This window comes from Crocodylus porosus, unplaced genomic scaffold (assembly GCF_001723895.1).
Source record: "Crocodylus porosus isolate Cpor-Errol unplaced genomic scaffold, CroPor_comp1, whole genome shotgun sequence".
Taxonomy (NCBI): domain Eukaryota; kingdom Metazoa; phylum Chordata; order Crocodylia; family Crocodylidae; genus Crocodylus; species Crocodylus porosus.
The window spans coordinates 2,037,730-2,057,740 of NW_017728925.1; the positions used below are offsets into that span (position 1 = coordinate 2,037,730).

At 46.3% G+C, this 20,011-nt stretch overlaps 1 protein-coding gene across 1 annotated transcript in view; it reads right to left on the reverse strand.

The window, feature by feature from the left end:
• Positions 1–15,834: 15,834 nt before the first annotated feature.
• Positions 15,835–20,011, reverse strand: part of RPL12 (ribosomal protein L12) — a 4,520-nt gene continuing 343 nt past the window's right edge. The window contains exons 2-7 of the mRNA XM_019540533.1: positions 19,815–19,888; positions 19,084–19,182; positions 18,116–18,197; positions 17,415–17,501; positions 16,012–16,124; positions 15,835–15,927 (exon numbers count right to left, since the gene is read on the reverse strand). Coding sequence (XP_019396078.1) covers positions 15,922–15,927; positions 16,012–16,124; positions 17,415–17,501; positions 18,116–18,197; positions 19,084–19,182; positions 19,815–19,888 — 461 coding nt within the window. The 3' untranslated portion in view covers positions 15,835–15,921. The remainder of the gene's footprint in view (positions 15,928–16,011; positions 16,125–17,414; positions 17,502–18,115; positions 18,198–19,083; positions 19,183–19,814; positions 19,889–20,011) is intronic.

Genomic DNA, 20,011 nt, shown 5'->3' on the forward strand with positions numbered 1-20,011 from the left:
CCACAGCCCGCGCCGCGCAACGTCATACGCCGACGGCCGCCGCACGCCCAATCGGGAGGCGGTGCTACGCGCGGTCACGTGGGGTGGAGGCCGCCGGCGCTGACGTCACACTCGCGGGAAGCTTTGTGCAGCCAACACTGGAACTACGCGCGCGGAGGGGCGGGGCGGGGATTTAAAGGGGCCGCGGGCGTGTCTGCGCTGCACCGGCTTCTCCCGCGAGTGCGGGGTGGTCCTGGAGCCACCTGCAGCCCCAGTTCTGCCTCGGGTTCAGCAGCTCCCCGCACCCGTCACTGGCGCGGCTGCGCCAAGCCCCGGGACCTGGTCAGCTTCTGGCCACGATCTGCAAGCCCAGCGTCGCCGGCCTCGGCCATCTCCGAGGGGCCTGGGCCGAGCTACGGGTGTGCGACTAAGCAGAAGCCTCCAAAGCCTCTTTCTAGGTGGCCGTAGCCTGAAACTTTGCAGATGTGACAGTAGCTCGGTCAGCGAGGGAGAGGAAGCCACCCCCGTGGCTAACCAAACCAGGAACGAGGTGCAGGGAAGACCGTATATTAAATCATCCCTATCCGCTGTATAGAATCGTAGGGCTGGAAGGGACCCCGAAGGACCGTTGGGTCCAGCGCCCTGCATGAGCAGGAAGGACATCTGGGGCAGACGACCGCAGCCGCGTGACTGTCCAGTCTCCTCCTGAAGACCTCCGGGGTGGACGATTGCACCACTCCCCACACGGTTACCTGTCACCTGGGTAACACCAGGAAGGAGGCTCTGGTCAAGGGGACTCCGAGGGGACTGTGGGGCCACTTTCCTGTCCCTGTCCCGCTCACGTCTCTAGGCAGAGTTTCACAGGGCAGTGTCCACTGGCTCCTTGGATGCTTTTGAAGACCAGAGGGCACTATCCAGTGTGCTATGCCCAGTGTTTCCCCTTGGCTTGGTGCACGCATTTTGAAACTTTGACCCTCACTTCCATCCCTGTTCTGTCTTTTATTTGTCCCAATGATCAGTAATGTACCCTTAGTGGCCCCTCTCATCAAGTGGGGCTTATAGCTATACTTGGTGAACTTTGGCCCATGTCCCAGAACAGTACATCAAAATACCTGTCACACAGTGGCAGAGTGGATGCTGAAAGGGAAAGTGAACCGGCTATGACCAGAGTTGTTTCCACTGTTCCCCTCTCACTTGCAGCCTCCACTATTTAAGGCCCAGGAAGTTCGGATTCAGAGGCTGTATCCATAACTCCCGTTCTCAATAACTACTGATGCCTCTTTCCACCAAGAACATGTCCAACCCCTTTTTGAACCTGGCTAAGCTATCAACTTCTACCACATTTGATGGCAACAAGTTCCACAATTAATTCCACACTGTAAAAAAGAACTTCCTTTTGTTAGTCTTGCTCTTTACTTTGTCCTTAGTGTCGTTCCATTGTTGTCAGACAAAATCCTCTCGTAAAGTGTTAGAAAAAAACCCACCTGCAAAACTAAACCCTAAGGTCAGCAAGGGATATAAATGTGGGTCTACCCCAGCTGGGACTCCAACGTTTTATTCCCAGCTCTGCCACTGGACCATGGAGTGGATCTGGATGAAGTCATGTCATTTCCTCATGCCTCAGTTCCCCCAGCTGTACAATGGGATGCTGATATCAAATTTCTTTTGTACAATGCCTTGAGGTCTCCTGAGGATAACAGCTAGGGGTTATCTCCTGTCTGCTTAAATGTAGCTATGGAGTTAATTCAATTTAATTGCCGTTGAAGTTTAGTGTGTAAATGTCTGGACCACACAGACATGGTGCAAGACATATTGTCTTTGTCTAAGCTGGTTGTCTATTTAACCCCAAGAGACCAGATCCTAGGAAGCACCAACACTTTTTCTATTCCATTATACATAGGAATCACAGGCTGAGGAATAAGGTTGTATGCCAGCCTAGGTGACATGGTCACTTTAAAGGGTTATGTTATCTTAAGTGGTTATAGAGAGGTAGTTAGCCCTAGAGTCTCAAGTCAGGCAGAGGGCAGGGCAGGATGGCACTTCAAAGACAAACTCATTTAGCTACATCTGGTGGAGTAGGCTGTAGCTGAGGAAAGATTATGCTTTTTGAACTAGTTTTTAAGGTGCCACCCTGCCCTGCCTTAAAGATCTGGGTTATTCCTTTTGCCTTCTGAATAATCTTACTTTGAAGCTACTGCTGATAACTTATTTGCTTCTAGGTTACAGCCCTCCTCCATTCCCTTCTGTGCCTATTTTCTTTTGCATTGGCAGTTAAACACAAGTTATTGTTTTTACCTAGTATTTGGCTTTGGCTGTACTTATTTCTTTCCCAGACCTGAAGGAGAGCACTTTGTTCCTGAAAGCTTTTATATGTCTCTTCCAACTATATAGTTGATCCAATGTAAGTATCACCAAAAAAAGAAAAAGCCCTGCTTCTCAGATATTTCCTGGATCATTTCATTAACAACACTCCGACCTGACTAGATTACTTTAATTCAGATTTAAATAAATGCCCCCTGCTCAATACCCAACTCTTTTCTTTGGAATCATAATGAAATATTAACACCAGCCCACCAAGGCATTCCCAGTGGCCCACTACAATGCTTTATTAAACCACTTGAATAAATTAATAATCATTTGAAAAGCTAAACAACAAGAGTCTTAGGGCCTGATTGTCAAGCCATCATCTATGTATCTGTGTGTACAAATACATCAGTGATTCAGCTTCCCACTTGCAAATTTGCTGCGGCTTCCATCCAATAAGAGAAGATTCAACTAGCAGCAGTGCTCCATTGGAGAGCGTGCCCTACAAGTGGCCCTCAATAAAATCTGAATTGTGCACCTAGATTAGATCAAAGAGCATTCTGAAGAGAGGGTCATTTTACCCTTCCTGTTATTGTACTCTTAATAAGCAAGTGTTCTCCATTCCCTTGGGAAGCTTAATCAAAGCCTAAATTACCTATATCTTCCTCTCTCTCTTATCTTCTGCTGCTGCATAACTGTCAGAGCCTGGAATGATTCTGCATCCGCCTTTGTAGTATACAGTAGTGGTTCTCTTAGTTTTGGAGTTGCATATCCCTTTATAAGTTTAAGCTACCGCGTAACTCTATGATTTAGTATTATGAATAATAAAAAGGTAAAATGTTATGTCATGACACACTATAGTTTCTCCAACAACCTATGAAAGTTTGTGCGCATTTACTAATTTAAGTGGCCAAGGTTGAAAACATCAACAAGCGATCAACTGTTTTACTTGCCCTGTATTGCCAACACCTAATGAAAATATTCCTCTGGATCAGTGTTCTGGATTAAATGGTAGTAGCCTATGTTTTTAGAGCAAGAGAACCCCTACTGTTTCCACGAGGTCTTGAATGTCAGTAGCCTGCAGCTGAATGACACGTGAGGTCCAAGGTGACTTGTACAGTATTAACAAAAATATCATGGTAAAGTTTGCCAGCCGATCCTGTCACTAGAATCACAAACAGGTTTTTAAAGTATTAAACCAATCTTGCTCCCAAGGAAGTAAATGGCAAAGCTCCTTCTGGGTTTTTTGGAACAGAAACGGGGGCCTTTAATGGGATGAGAGTTTGTCACTGCAGAGACTAAAACCAAACAAATGATGGTTTCTATCACAGGAAGAACAATGACAAACCACAGTCCAGTATCACTTTAGTCATCCCCAGCAGCAGCTGTGTTTAGCGGGATCAGCAGCAGTTGGGAATCAAAGCAAATGCTCACAAAAGCACATTGTAAGGCACTAACACAGTTGGACAAATGACTGAGCAGATGCACCTGATCTCTTCAATGTCACTGAGGATGTTTTCAGGCACATTTTGCTGCTGTTATGTTCAGTACTCAACTACATCTTGAAAGGAGGAACTCAAACAGCATAAAACCCCAAACTTCTTGGAGTCAAATCACAGTTGGGTTGTAGAAAGAAACAACAATCAGAACCATGACAGCAAAAAATTCCCCTTTATTCCACGCACATTAGACAAATGCAACTTGAAAAGGTTTAACTTGAAAAAAGGCTGACGTTGCAGTAAAGATTATAAGACCAGAATCTGCCTGAAAATGGAAGGAGGAAAGAAAAATATTGTTCTTGACTGGGATGTTGGCAGCTATACAAATTGAATTAAAAATATTTGAAAGTTGTAAAGATAATTCAAAGCACAGAGAAGTGGGTAAAGCAGCTAGAGGGGCTAAGTAATAAGGAAAGTTCAAAAGAGCTACTTGTGTATAATTTGGCTAAGCAATCAGTAGGGTGAGATATGACAATTATGCATCTGAAGGCCATGAATGTTAGGAAGAATTGTTTAAAATGGTTCTAGCAACTTCTAAACAAGAGAGATGTTAAGAGGAAGATGAATCTCAGGAAACATTCCTCAATCCATTACAAGTAGAATTGTATCCACAGGAAAGAGCTAAAAGCCCTATTGCCCAAATCTATCACACTACTCAAACAAAGCAAATGAAAATATGCTGTCAGGAATGCTGGCTGGCTGGGGAAGAGTTTGATGCCTCCCCAGGACTTCTCCACCTCTCATTGCCATGATTTCCAAGCAAGGTATTTTAAAGAGAGAAATACAGTGCCAGAAAAGCATCACTAATGGTGTTGCATATGATTGTCACTAACAGCTCAATACTAGTGAGCTCCACCCTCTTTGTAATACACTTTGGATTTGAATAACACCTGCCACACTTAACAGCTTTAGGAAGGTTTGCTCCCCATGTCAAATGGGTTCATTGTGATGTCTCCATGCAACAGCTGGGGAAGAGGAAGGCTCCTCTCAGTCTCAGTTGAGGGGCATATGCAGTACACAAGGCAGTTACACTTGTACCATATCATGTTTGTTACTAAAGCAAGACTCTGGTGTGACAGCTACTTTTCAAAGCAGGTGATTACACTAGATATTTGGATGTTTCATTACTGATGCAGGTGCCACAGATCAGGGAAGGACTTTTCCCAAGGTCCTACAAAAAGCTTATATCCAGGTCAAAAATAGAGCTCAAATTTCCAGTTTCACTTCATTCTTTCACTGATAGTTGTAAGCAAGGATGTATTAGTTCCCCCATGGCTGCTGCAACAAGGGAGGATGGAACAGACCAAGCTGCGGAATACAAGGAGTTGCTGATGTCACACAGGGCAGCTACTGCTCTACCCACTAGATAGGGGACAGGGCTCCATCAAGAAAGCAACAGTGGAAATGGAATACCAGCAAAAAGTAACCAAGTTTTTGGCCCAATACTACATGAATGACACCCAGCCCTGGAGCACATACAGGAAACCATTGCTGCATTCAGAGTACTACTGGTAAGACACCAAGCACACTTAAAAAGGGAATTTCCTTCTTGCCCATGCCTGCCTACGACACTGCCTGGGCCCAATGGTCCTGCTCTCATCCCAGGGTTTGAGCCAACAGAATAATGAGTTTCTGACACTTAGCTGAGGCTTGAATGTTTAATGGGGGCATCATTTTGATGTATACATCAGCAAAACAACCTGCCTGACAGCTCAGTGTTGCAGCTACCCATAACACTGTCTCAGCAGTAGCCTCAATACAGAGTAAATGGCATAGATTGGGGAAGTTCACTGCCACCTGGAACTAGCACTGAATCCTCCTTTACTCCCCTGCACTACTTCCATTACCTATTCACTGATGTGGACGGTTCAGGCTATGGGCACACATCCAATTAATCTTTGTATCTGTTGATTACTGTTATATCCCAACTGTCTGTAAGATCCCACATGCCCAGTTTAGGAGTCCAGTTACCATTCTCTACTACCTCTCTTGTCACCTCTATGCATTACTGGGGCATCTACTCCCAGCAAAGACCCTTGCAACTCATAGCTATAGGAAGGGCCTGATTCTCAGTCCTGAAATATGCATCTTGACTGCAGGGGTTATCTGAACAGAGAAGGCAAGGCACTTCGGCTCCCGCACATCAACCCTCTGAAGGGCAAGGGTAAGTACTCTGTCTGGTGGGGAGTTCTACTGTGGCTAAGCCAGCTCCCTCTTCACCTCAGGCCTTCCCTGGAGCTTTCCCAGTGAAACATGATAAATGACTTTCAGCCTAGTTTCATTGCTGCTGGAAAGTGAGTCTCTCCCTTCCCTCAATGGGCTGGAACAAATCTCTTGCCCTGTTGTGACCAGGTGTTCCCTTTTTTCACTATATCCACTTCCATGCCCTCTTTCCTCTCCTTGGAGCACCAGGAATAAGAAAGAAGTCATCACTGCTACAGAGCCAGGGTTTGTAGGTATCTATCTATTTATGAGGCAGCAGGAGGCCACTGCCCTCCTTTCTGAAGATGAGGCTTTCCTTTCTAAGCTTCTGATGTCTGCTAGAGATGAAGCAAAATCCCGGATCTGAGCAGCTCAGATCTTGGGGAAGGATCACAACCTGACCTGAGCTGTGCAGCTGGACCTCATCCGAGTCCTACTGACAAGAATGCCAGTGGGGATCCCATGTTGGGCTAGGCCTATAGAGCAGCACTTGGCAGGACACAGGTACTGGGGAGGGAAAGGAGAAGGTGGGTAGCATCAAAACCAACAGGCACACCCCAGATGCACGGCTGTGTGTCCTAGACAAGGCCCCAAATACCCATGGTTAGATGCCAGCTTTCCAGGTCAGAGTATCCAGGAATTTCTTCAACCTGTGTGTATTGAAAGAAATTATCTCCTTGGGCTCCAGACTTCCCCCAAAGAAGAGTCCCTGATCTTTGAGCCCAGGTCCAAATTCCTGGAGAGACAAATATCAGGCTAAAGAAGACCCAGATGGTTTTGGTTATAAGTTCCAGTTGTCAAGTTTCCCAAAGTCCTGATTACACAGATAACTTTAGGTAGGTTTCTGCTCCCAGTGCTGCTACCCTCATGGGTGCCCCAACACTTACTTTGCTCCTCTGCCCTCCCAGACAGTCTTCATCCACCTCCACTCACATAAAACTCTACCTTCTTCTGCTTCAGGTCTCTCTTCTCTCTTCCCTGCTGTTACCAAATTCTCTGCTCTTTCTCCCTTCTCCCAACCAATTAGACCTGGCTTCCCCAAGACAATACTAAACCTGGGCTTCTTATCCTCCCACAAGCACAGGACTCTTGCTCCTTACACTGTGTGCTAATCTGAGTTTGAGTCCAACTGAAGCATGAATGGCATCAGCAAGCATGGTTGGGAAAGCTGCGAACTAGCCAATCTATTAGAATTGCAAGGGAATAACATAGCTGTGCCAGAGCTGGTTCTCACTGCTGTGGGATTTTAGGGCATTTGCGTGTCTCAGGTAACCCCAGAAGGAATTTTTTTATAAAATTAGTGACACTGCTGACGATTGTGATCCCCCTTCCCCCCCAACAGCCCAGGCAGGGTCATTTTGGGGAAAACCCGGGAAAAGCTCTGCAAATAAAAACCAACCTGAAGCCATCTTGTTGTTCCCAGCTGGTAGCTTCATGTAGGGCCCAGAACATGGACTCTGCATGTCCACTGGGGTGCCAGGGGCAGGGGAGCGGAGCTGATCATTATGAGCTTTGTTACTTCACCACATCGCCTGGTTCATGTGATGCTTGCCTAGATTATGGAGACATGACCCACAGGCCACTGCTCACCAACTTGGACAGTCCTGGGCCAGCCACTTACTTACCAACCAATACAAGCTGCAGGGAGACCAGTGTTCCCACCTACACTTTCGGGAGGAAAACACCATCTCAAGGTACTCATATGTCCACACTCAGTCATCCCAAGCAGATGTGTCCCTCTGCATCTCCCAAGATGCTTTGGGGTGCTTACAGGTGTGCAGCTGTTTCTGGTGCTGCTCTGCTACTGAAGTGGCTTTTTCTACAGGACGTGCTTTGGAAATGGTGGAACTCTAAGGCTCCCTCTGTTAGTCACTGGTTTTATACTGCTGCCTCCACCCAGGATCCCTGTAGCTGAGGAAAACTGCATGAGGTTCCCACTGGAGACCATCCCTGCCAACTTACCCAGCTCAAATGTACACTCCAGAGTGATGTGAAATGCTAGCACCCATTTCTCATAATGTGCTTGGCCCCAGCTGCAGCCAAGACCCAAAGAGAGGCACCACTTGGTCTTTTTTGTTGGGGCAACCTTTATTTGAGGTCCCTGAGAAACACTAGATCAGACTATAAAAAGCCTGAGCTGAAGCAGTCCTTTAGTTTTACTTAGACTTAGATATATAAATTCTCTCCCCCCATTGATTTGGACTGTCCCATGATTCTGATCCTGGCCCACATTTCAGGTGCACTTTTTTCATTTTCTTCTCAAAATGGAAGGTAAGACAGTTCTTTGGGACAGCAACTGTCTTTTGTTCTGATTTTGTACAGCGCCAATACAATAGCATAAGCGCTGGTTTGTCACTGGGATTTCTATGTGCCGTCATGCTACATAGCATTCTTAAGGATGTCTTTGTGCTTTAATGTTTTGCCTTAGAGGGTACAAGGGCAAATCCTGTAGATATAATTTCTCAGGTGTCAGTCTGGCCTGGCAGAAATAGTGTCTGTTCCCTCTAAAGCCTGCAAAGCACTTGCAGCGCCAAAATAAATGTTCCCTTCCTGAATAAACATCCTCACTGATTTCACTCACTGCTGTCTGCTCTCACCAGAGGGTGGAGGTTGCAGATCCTGGCAGAAGTCTTGGTTTCACAGCAAAAACCCCTTTACCAGGAAGGTGGATTTTAAAAGTGAGATTAATGTAAGTGATGCTAGTTTGTTACTATTCAGTTTATTCCTTTGACAGTCCTCTGCATTTGGGTAAAGATCAACTCTATTTTCATAGTGGCCTTCTCCAGTTCATTACAATAAGCCCTCCACGCTGGGCTCACATCAAAGTAACAGACCAGAGTATCCCAGTTACACCATCGGGCAGAGGCGGAAAGTCAACCTGGTCAGTAATGGTGAGTGTGCTCTTCAGACCATGTTCTTATAGCTTTAGGTGGGTTTTTTTCCATGCAGGGTCATTTCTCAGGAAGGCTGTCTCCTCTTGCCTCCCTGGGTTGCTATCAGATCTGAGACTGCCTTTCCCTAGGTACTTAATGGCCCCTTTTGTTCCATCTGTGGTTCTGCCTTTTCTGTCTACTTGGTCTTGGTGCAGCTTTTAGTTATGTCAGCATTTTATTTTGGAGGATCTCAACCAAGCTGCTTTTCCCAGCACCGTCTTCTAAAATCAATCCTGTAGGGACACTTTCCTCTCCACGTTCAGTGACTGAGCACAGGTAACAATTTTGATCTTAACAGGACAAGATCAAGGTATTTATCCCATTTTTTCCCCTTTATCATTACTCAGCTTTCCCAGTTTTGCCCACCCAGCTAGGGATGTTGTTATGGGAAGGCAAACAACACTTGCATGAAGCTTAAAACCTGTTCTCCAAAGGAGGGGTTTGCTATGGCAGCATAAGTTGTTCTGAATACAACAGAGGTAGGTAGGTGGTCAGTAGCACATGGTTTACCAACACGGCGTGGAATCAAACTGCAAGAGCCACTGTGGTGCAACTTAGAGCACCGCCAGGGATTTAACTGACAGCTCTCACTGGACTGTGCTGCTGCCCAATACAAAGTGCTGATCACTTCTGACTTTTCCCTAATATGCCTCTGCATTATGTTCTTAAGCCTAACGGGGCAGGAAAGAGAAGGGAGGGAAGAGGCCAGAGATAACAGAAAGCTGCCGTCTCCTCTGGGGACTTGTCTTACCTTTAGACTGCTCTAGCCAGGGAAAGAACCTGCCCTCTTTTTACTTTGATCCTATATATGGCAGAAGTGGACGGCAATTTAAGGCACTGACCACAAGATGAGAGTTCAGGATCCCGACAAAAGGAAAAAATGACAGTAGAATACGGACCCTGGATTTCAGAAAAAGCAGACTTTGACTCCCTCAGGGAACTGATGGGCAGGATCCTCTGAGAGGCCAGTCTGAGGGGGAGAGGAGACCAGGAGAGCTGGTTGTATTTTAAAGAAACCTTCCTGAGGGCGCAGGAACAAACCATCCTGATATACAGGAAGACTAGCAAGAGTGGCAATGGACCAGTTTGGCTTGGCAGTGAACTATTTGGTGAGCTTAAACACAAAAAGGCAGCTTACAAGAAGTGGGAGCTTGGACAGACTACTGCAGAGGAGTATTCGAGTATTGCTTGGGCACACAGGGATGAAATCAGGAAGGCCAAAGCACAACTGAAGTTGCAGCTGGTAAGGGATGGGCAGAGCAACAAGAAGGGTTTCTACAAGTATGTTAGCAACAAGAAGAAAGTCAGGGAAAGTGTGGGTCCCTTACTGAATGGGGCAGGCGATCTAGTGACATATGAAGAAAAGACTGAAGTATTCAATACCTTTTTTACCTTGGTCTTCACAGGTAAGGTCAGCCCGCTCCCAGCAATACCACCCAACCTGACCACAGCGCAGTGCAGCGCAGCCCACCACTGTGAAGAGCACTGCCTTTCAGCCCCAGCCTGCCCCCCGCTACAGATCCTGGGGCACAAGGGGAAGGTAGCACTACACCCTATGCGGCAGCAGTCTGCTCTACTCTGCGCTGTGGTCAGGCCAGGTAGCAGTGCTGGGAGCAGGAGCTATGGCAAACTTTCAGGTGCCCACATCCCCCCCACGTAGCCTCACTCCCAGCACTGCGTGGCACAGCCCCAGCCCTAGCCCTAGCCTGCAGCAGCAGCCAGCCCAGCCAGTGTGCAAATCCAGGTGCACAAGCCTCCCATGTCCTGCCAGGCTGCGTGGCACTCCCCCCCCCGTGGCCCCTGGACGAGGCGCTCCCTCGTACCCCAGCTGTGCAGGGCCTGCCCCTGCTGCAGCCCTACCCCCATGGCCCTTTTCCCTCCCCCCACCCCTTTTTCCCCACAGACTTACCTGCTGGGGGGCTTGTCCCCAAATAATTTTCTCCCTTGATCAGCCCCCCCTTCCCTCCCCACAGACTTACCTGCTGGGGAGAGGGGGGCAGTGGCATGCACAATACATCTTGGATGGCTTTTAAATGCCAAAGGTGATCTCCTACTTAAAGAGGTTAGAGACCACCAAACTAGACTGTTCTCAGTAGCAGATGACAGAACAAGGGACAATGGTCTCAAGTTGCAGCAAGGGAAGTTTAGGTTGGACACAGTATTAGGAACAACTCTCTCACTACAAGGGTGCTGAAGCACTAGAACAAGTTACCTAGAGAATTGGTGGAATCTCCATCCTTGGAGGTTAAGACCCAGCTTGACAAAGCCCTGACTGTGATGATCTACAGGGATGGTCCTGCTTTGAGCAGGGGGTTGAACTACATGATCGAGGGCCATTCCAACCCTCATTTTCTATGATTCTCTGATATGATTCCAGCAGAAAACTGACAGGGGCTCTGAATATTTTACTTGCTATCACCTGCAGGACCACTGCACCTAGGGGTATACCATAGGCAGAGCTGACCTGAGCAGGGTGCAAGGCCTAGGGGAAATCAGCCTGTGTGGGGCCCTGCCCCCAACTCCAATCCTGTGCACCCTGGACCCGAAGAAGCTACTGCCACCATCGGTAGTGGTGGTGTTGGTAGTGAGTGGCCTGATGCGAAGCCGGCAGCAGTGGCACGGAGTTGCCACGGCCGCTCCACAGGGCCCCCAAAAGTGCAGGGCCCAGGGCAGTTGCCCCAGTTTACTCCCCCTAGGGATGGCCCTGACCATAGGGATACTTTTGAGGGTGAGGATACAAGTTTGTTACCAGAGAAGCTGTTTGCAACTAATTTTTTAGGTAAGAACTGGAAGCATGTGCTTCATTGATATGTGCACATCTTAAGCGTGCTGTTACGGCAATGCTGCACTAATCAGCAGTAAGTGCAGTCAGGAGGACACCCCCCCCCCAAGGTTCTGGACCCCTAAAATTACTCACATCACAGCTGCTCAACCCTGTGTATGCTGTGCCCTCAGCTTTAGCACTATATGCTTTCCTCTATCTTCTTAAAATGTAATTTTGCAGATGCTCTAAATAATCCAGCACCAAATAAGTACAACACAGCTGAAGCATACTTCCACATGTGGCCTACCTCACCTTCCTATTCCATATGTAGCTGGTCAAAGGGGACTCGTGGCTGGGCAAGTACAGGTAAGGAAAAAAAAAAAAAAATCAAAAGTCTGTCTAGGTGCTAACACCACCCTCTGCATCAGAACACTGAAGCAGCCATTAGCTGCAAGACTCTAACTTCATCCACTGGAGTACTGCAGTCTATCATCTTTTTCCCCATACCTCTGGCCGTATGAGGTTCTCCAGAGGAAAGGGCAGAGTGAAAAGAGATCATGTTTTTTAAACATAGTAGATGCCTGTTCCATTGGATGCCATGAGGGAAAAAAAAAACAACAAAGACCTGCTGATTAGCAAACACTACAACCCTTTTATGAATATGAAACAGATCACAGTCAAAAATATTTCTCTCAACAGCCAGGGTCACATTTCACTAGTCATCATAACTCAGTATCACTTACAGACTACTTAGTGCACCTCTGCAGGCACTTGATGTCATCCTACTTGGGAAGACACTTACCCTCGTCTGCACTAGAAAAGGTTTGCCAGTACAGAGAGACCAGCAAACCTTCCAAGTCAAGATACAGTCTATCCCAATAAGTGGTCATTTGATTGGGCAGCAAAAACACAATAGCACTGATGAAACTACACCTAAAGCAGAAAGTGTAGAAACATTAAAAACATTCCTTCCATTACTATTGTCAGATTTAAAACTGAACTTCTATATAGGCACCTAAAATGAGCATCAGCTTTGTTAGGAAACCCAATCAAGTTTTCAGAGCCTCTTACAAACCTGCTGTAGCTACTGACACCAAGATCACCAGAACATGTAAGAATCTCTCCTGAAAAAAAGCTTTGCATCAAGGAAGCATGGAGATGGAGACTTTCTTCTAATCCCTACTAAATAAATCCTCAAGAAGGCTTCTGCTACAAAAGGGCAAGTATGGTGTTGACACTGGATTTTAGGAACCCAGCTCTTATACCTTTGTTCCAGGTAGGCACAACCCAGACCAACCACAACACCTGCCAGTTGATAATAGATGAATTTATTGATGCAGGGTGACAAAGCAACAATGCAAACAATTCTGTATCTACCAATCCTAGGGCTGTCAAAGTACACCTGGTCAGGATGCACGCTCCACTCTGAGGCTCTCTCTCTCCTAGGTAATCAGCAGTCTGGAGGTGGGATGCCAAGGCCCAAAGCCCCCCTCCAGTGGGGTACATGAGACAGGCTACTGGTATGCCCTTGGTCCATGTTGGCCTTAGGGACCCTTCCTGGGGGATGGGGACCCCTCTTGAGAAGGAAGGACAGCAAGGAGGGACAAGGAACAGGGAGGGATCTTTTGTTAATCTCAAATCTCTGCTTTTGTATTCTCCTTCCCCCTTGATGACTCCTCACATCCATGTTTATCTCTGGTTGGTTGTCTCTCTGTGGTTACACATACACGTAGCCTCCCAGGTCTTCTCCTAATGTGGTCTGTTCCCCCAAAACTCGGACATGGGCCCCCCTCTGCTCTGGGGCCTTGTAGCTGGTGTCACTTGTCTCATGTCATGGGACAGTATGAAATATACTTCCTCAGTTCCCAGGCTACGTGTCCTTGTTGTGTTAGACAACCAGTCTGCCTTGAAGGCTGCAATCTCATGTTACGGTATGCCCCCCTCAATTCTCAGACCGTGTCCATCCGTTGGCCTTGTTGTGCTAGACAGCCCATCCGCTTTCAGGGCCATAAAAAGTTGTGCACGTCTCTCAAGCTCTTTAGAAATCCATTTAACCCCTGCTGCCTATCTTGAACACTTATGTGTATATCTGTATGCCAGTTCTCAAAAGACAGGCCTTTATATTCCATTTCTAAGCTAACAGGGGTAGGAAAGGGAAGGGTAGCCAACATCTTCAAAGTATTTGGAACATGGGATGACAGCTTAATGATTAGCACATTTGTGCACAAGTCTAATACTAGTGGAGTAGAGGTATTAGCACACTATACCATAACTCCTCGTGGACATACTCAGACCATCAAAAGCAGAGATCAGACTTGGTAAGGACTGCCCAACATCCTGTTTTCAGTTGCAGGATGCAGTTAGCTTTTCAAAATGGCCTTGATACACAAGGTGGGAGCAGAAGAAACGTCACGTATGAAGTAGGACTACTGCAAGACCTACAGCTTTTAGAAATTTGTTTTTGGTTCCTTATTCCAGTAAGACTCCCACTGGCCCGTGTGGCAATATTCCTTAAAGTCGTTACTACATGCAGTCCGCTCTCTGGATTTGGCATTTCTACCACCATTATTTCTGGCCTTTAGCTCACCGTAACTACCTAGGAACTCAACCCTTAAAACTATTACCATTTTGTGTTAGCACTACTTGGTGAACATTAAACACCTTGGCCCAGATCACCTAGGCTTTGGTATCTTCAGAGCTGTAATGGAGAGTACTTTTGGAGACACAAGCTTGCTTTCTGCAGGACATGAATGTTCTGGGTTCTGAATCCAAACAAGCTCCAAACCTCACAAGGAACATGGAAGGCAAAGAGGTGGGGTTTCGCCACTAAGCAGCCTCATAAACTTGATCCACTAACTCAAACCTTCCATCTTGCTGAACACTCCTAAGCAAGTGCTAGTGCCCAGCCCTAGTGAAATGCTAAGCTCAAATAGAGGACATTTTCTGATAGTGCAGACAAATCACCTTAGTATTTGATCTCACTGGCTACTTCCTTTCAGAGAATATTCCAGGACCTGGAGCATATAACGTGGAGAAGGGGCATATTGCTCGTTTACCCAAGTCTCCGAGTGTCATCATCCAGGGCACCAGAAGACCCAAGAAACATGCAACAGGACCCTTCGCAACTCTTTGAATAGAAGCAGCAGCAGAATTCTTCTGTTTACAAGAGCAATACAGACATTCAGCTTCAGGTTTACTATGCTGCATACTTTAAACTATTACTAGTCACTCCCTACACAGGTCACCTATTTGAGCTGAAACAACTTGTTAACTTAGAGACTGAAGACCCTAGTGCATGTGGTGACCCTACAGCAATAGATAGTTCTTGCACTCAACTGCACCAAGTTCCAATATTTAGCTGTTCTGCAGTTGTTAGTGACAAAGCCTTGAGGATTATTTTCAAGCTTGATTCGATACCCAATTAGTTACAGATAGTACATTCATTTGACAGTTGCCCAGGGAACATTCATGTTTTACTTACTAAAGTGGTCTAGGTATAGCTTTCTAATTAAGATGACAATTGATACTTTTGGCATGCAGCATAGTTCTTACTGCACATTTCCTCCTCCTCATAAGCCAAAACTTCACTATGCCTTGATGTACATACAATAAAGGCTAAGCCACCCCATGTATAAGGTACCTGTAAAGGTATCAATAACCTAGACAGAGAAGTCAGTCACACACTACCAAACTGAGGCAAATCTTGTGTGCATGTAGAAACTGCATCTGCATGGCATTTAGGACACAGGTTAATAAGCACCACTTTCACAACAGATTTTAGAAGGCATAGGTTTTCAGCAGAAGTGCAGCTGCATTACTTTTCACTCCCCACAATACCCAAGAGATTTAACCTGTATGAACTTAGCAAAAATGGAGATTTGTCAACTTTTGTGATACTCCTATAGTTCATGGTCAATAGTTGCAAATGGGTTCTCTCCATTCTGAATGTCAGGGGTATATTTGGTTCACTCGATTACCATACGAAAAGCTGGTGTAACCAGTACATCTGTTCAGTGGGACCAAAAGAAATTCGATGACCACAGTGCAGCCAGACAGCAGAATCCAACACCAGCAAGCAACTCAGATTCCATAGCTTAGCAGGAGACAGATACCTAGATAAACAAAAGTTGTCTAGAGTAAAACCAGATTGTTCTTAGACAACTACAGTTTTATTATGAAGCTTCACAAGTTACAAAAGTCTACATGAACCTTCATGATCTTTTCTTCTTTGCTGCAGTCTTTAACTCTGTTGAAGGAAACAAATCTGTCAGTAAGAATAATCTTTGTTGACAACTCAAAGCTAGTCAATTTTAATAAGACTATTACTTACAGCTGGGCACTCTATTGAGCCATTGTTGATGTCATCAATGATGTCATGAGGATGTCTGCCATCAATACTGCAGCCAACAGACTGAGCAGTCCCTAGAATCTCCTTAATGGTTCCTGTAAGAGAGATTACCTATAAAAATGCCACTCAACCCAGGAGGGTGTTGACATAAAGCTACTTGCTTTGAATCCCAAGTCCATTTCCAACTGAAGGCAGTACTGCTAAGAGAGTCTGGTTGGGCTGTCAGCCTCCTGCCAATGCCAGTTCCTATGCAAGCCTGCACCCTGCTTGAGGTTCATTAAATGCCAAAACATTTGACTAGCTACATGACTAATTTGGCAGGTACTCTCTCATATTCTCTGTCCCCGTTTCATTCATACAACTCCTTTATAGAAGTTGGAGCTGAGCTTTCTTGGCAGGCATGCTACAAATTACCCTTTCCCTCCCCTGCCCAATCTGTTCTGCCTTCCTGCCTGTCCCCACCGTTATCCGTCATGTGCTACACAAAGGCTCCTGCCACTTGCGCCACAAGTTGGCCACCCCTGGGGTTCATCTCTTTCTACTTTTTCATCATTAAGACACAATTGACTCAGAAAGAGTGGGAAACGGAATACTCCCTTTGACGAATTCTCATCCTTCCCCTATAATTCTCCAAGCCTTGCTCCTGGACACAAAACATCATGTCCTGCCCCAAAAAGGGTCTGCAGGTTGTAGAAGGATTCACAAAAGGGGAAAGAGGGCAGGAAGCTTGGAAGAAACAGGTAAGTCTCACACTAGAATCTGGATCCCATGTCCAAGAGTACAAGGCAAGAACATGATCCCAAGGTGCAAGTCTTGTAACATCATTGGTACTATCATTAGACAGGTAGGTATGTGTGACCTTATATAAGATCACCTTCTAAATTATATCCATTCCTAGCAACTTCATAGTTCAGTTGAAATTATCCCACTAGAGAGAGGTCTGATCCAGTTAGCAATTTCTAAGACAATCTTGGGAGCTTTACATCAAACATGATGCTCAAGATGACTTGTACCATCACTTAGAAGACAACTGAATACCTATGAAGTGCCAGAGGACTAGCTGGTCCCCATGGGGACACTAGGAGGTAACATGGCTGGGTCACAAGAACTGACAGAAGTGAGTTCTGCAATGTAGCCTACACTAGATTGCATATTTGCCCTTATACATTCACCCTCTACATATCAGAAAACATTCCGACCTGGCAGCCAGCCTACAGAAGTGGAAGATCCCAGCAAGGCTAGCAGCCAGCTAGCAGTTGGAGTAGATAAGTGAGGGGGGAAAAAGAGCCCACTGGCAGTAGGTTATGGGACTCTTCTGAAACCACCTTATACTTGGAACCAGCCTGTGGGTAGATGCACAAAGCAACACCAAGCACAGAACTTACCAGACAGCTCCCGGGCCAGCGACCTGTGCCTCATTTGCCGTGCAATGCTCACAATCTCATCGAAGCTGACACTGCCGCTGTGCTTAACTGTGAAAGAGCCAAAGAAAGCCCAGTAAGTTCTCTGAAGATCCTTAGCCATGTGTCAGCTCTCTAGCCCCAGTAGTAGAAAGGCTGGGATGCCAGCACATGCTCATTCTTCACAGCATGGCCCTGACTTATCTGTCTCCAGACTTTGGCACAGAGTTACCCACAGAAAGAATAATCCTGTTTCCTAAGCTGGTATGTTTTTATCAGCTCACTACTGGATTGTACCAGCCACTTCATTACAAGACAGGCAGTGGCAGGTGGCTATTTTAAGTTTAAGGCAAGTCAAGCTAAAGCCAAATGCTTTGACACAGAAAGAGGCAGACCATTTCTATCTGTTTACATTCCCCTGTGTTCAATACAGTTCTCAGACAAGTTGTGTTTTTTTGTTTTAATTTAATATGCCTCCTATGGAGCATAAAACCCAAACCCAAAAAAGAGAGAGCTCTCCTTGGGCTCTTCCCACCATTAAGGAAGCCCCAGATGCTCCTGGATAGTAAATGCATACATTTCATAGGTGAGGGGGCTCATAGTGACAGCCACCCAGATTTCATCTACACAAAACAACCAGCACTAACAACAGACCCTGGGTAGCCTCCCCACAGACAGAAACTTACTGTTTTTCTGCTTCTTCCTGTCGCGTGGAGGCTCCTTAAGAGCTTTGATAATCAGGGCAGAGGCAGAAGGGACAACCTCAATCTGAAGGGTAAGAGGCACAAGTTCTCTTAAAAACTAAGTTTAGGAAATTTAAATCAGCACTTTAAGTGAAGAACCAATTATTTCCACATCTAGTTGCAAGTCCTCTTGGCTTGCCAGTTAGACAGCAGTAATTCATTTGCTATATGCCAAGAGAGCAGTCTTTAAGGTTAATAATAAATGTGCATGGTGCACCTCATTTGCGCAGAGAGACATGCAACTCAAAACTTGTTCCCAACTTTTCGGCACAGAGATCTTCACAGAAAGAAGAGCCCTGCTTCCTAAGTTGGGGATTGTTCTTAGCTCACCACTGGAATATACCAGTCACTCAAGTTTAAGACAGGTATAGTGGCGGGTGGCTGCAAGGCTACATGTGGGCATTTAGGCCATTTTACCCAGCTTGGCACAGGCATCATCCTCCTAGTTACCACCCAAGGGCTGATATTCGTTGGCAAATAACAGTTACAGTTAGCATCAATTTCACAAGGAATTCCTTCCTCAGTTCGCATCTTTTAGCTCAATGATCAGGTTTTTCAAGCTGCTTTTGACCCACACCCACAGTATTTGCTTCATCAGTGCGCAGTGGGGAACCTAATATTCCACAAGGCTGCTAACATGCATTTATTGCACTTTCAGCTGCAGAGGAAGCACTATACAACAGGCAGCTGTCTCTGGATGAAGTGCCAGAGAATGCTTACTAGGACATTGTTTTTAAGGTCTCGTCCAGAAGACCCCCACACAGCAAGCTGCATGGAACTCATTTTATCTACCTCGGAAGGATGAAGGGCTGAGTCGACCCTGCCGGGATCAAAGCTCATGGTTCCAGGTAGGCCAGGTTTTTCAAACCTGATGCTTGTACCACAGAGCCATCCCTTTTGGCATTCAGTACCTGAGCTTGCCTGTTCTGGATTGTGAGTTTCACCGTGATCCTCAGTCCCTTCCAGTCACCTGTGGCCTTGGCAATATCATCACCAACCTTCTTGGGGGACTGAAAAGAAGAACAGGCATTGAATCAATTACATTCTCTTCAGTGAGAGGTTGAATTCCTGCAGCATGTCGTGCAGTTTATGCTTTGAGCAGGGACAGCCACATGCATCACTGCACTCTGGAACTGCCTCTTCTTTTTACCAAATGAATAGCTAAATCTACTCAACTATAGAAAACTTTTGATGTATTCCTATGATATTACATGAACAACAACCCTGGAGGAATCAGTCAGACTAAACGGGCAGAAAACCCAGAAGAATCAGTTGCTGAACATGCACATGACTCCCCCCACCCCATTTGTGGGGACTGGATGTCTACAGCACTTCATGCTCATCCAGTCACTCCACATGGGATTATTTTGAGAGGCAGGTAGTTTAGTCTTACTTTTATGCATTTGTCATTTAAAAACACAGTTAAGTATTTGCTCATAGCCATCATATGGTTTTTCACATCTCTCAACTCAAAGTCCCTAACTGGTATTTATAGGCAAATGAAGAAAACCAGCCCAAATGACCCCAATTTTAAGCAAAAATGCCAATCAGGCATGGGTTACGAGACCATAAGGAGAACCTGGCAAGCACGTGTGGAAAGAGCTGTGCTACACATTGCAGCACTGCTGAACATGTTACTTACCAAACCCAGGGGGCCAATTTTGGGGGCCAGCGCAGAGGTGGCACCAACTTCCCCCCCAGTGCATCTCAGGTACACTGCAGGAAAGACACGCACAAGAAAAAGAGAGGAGAGACGTGAGCACCACGAGAACGGCCCACGCGGCCTCACAGCTCCCCGCCCGCGCTGCTGCCCTTGCCTGAACACAACCCAGCGGCCTG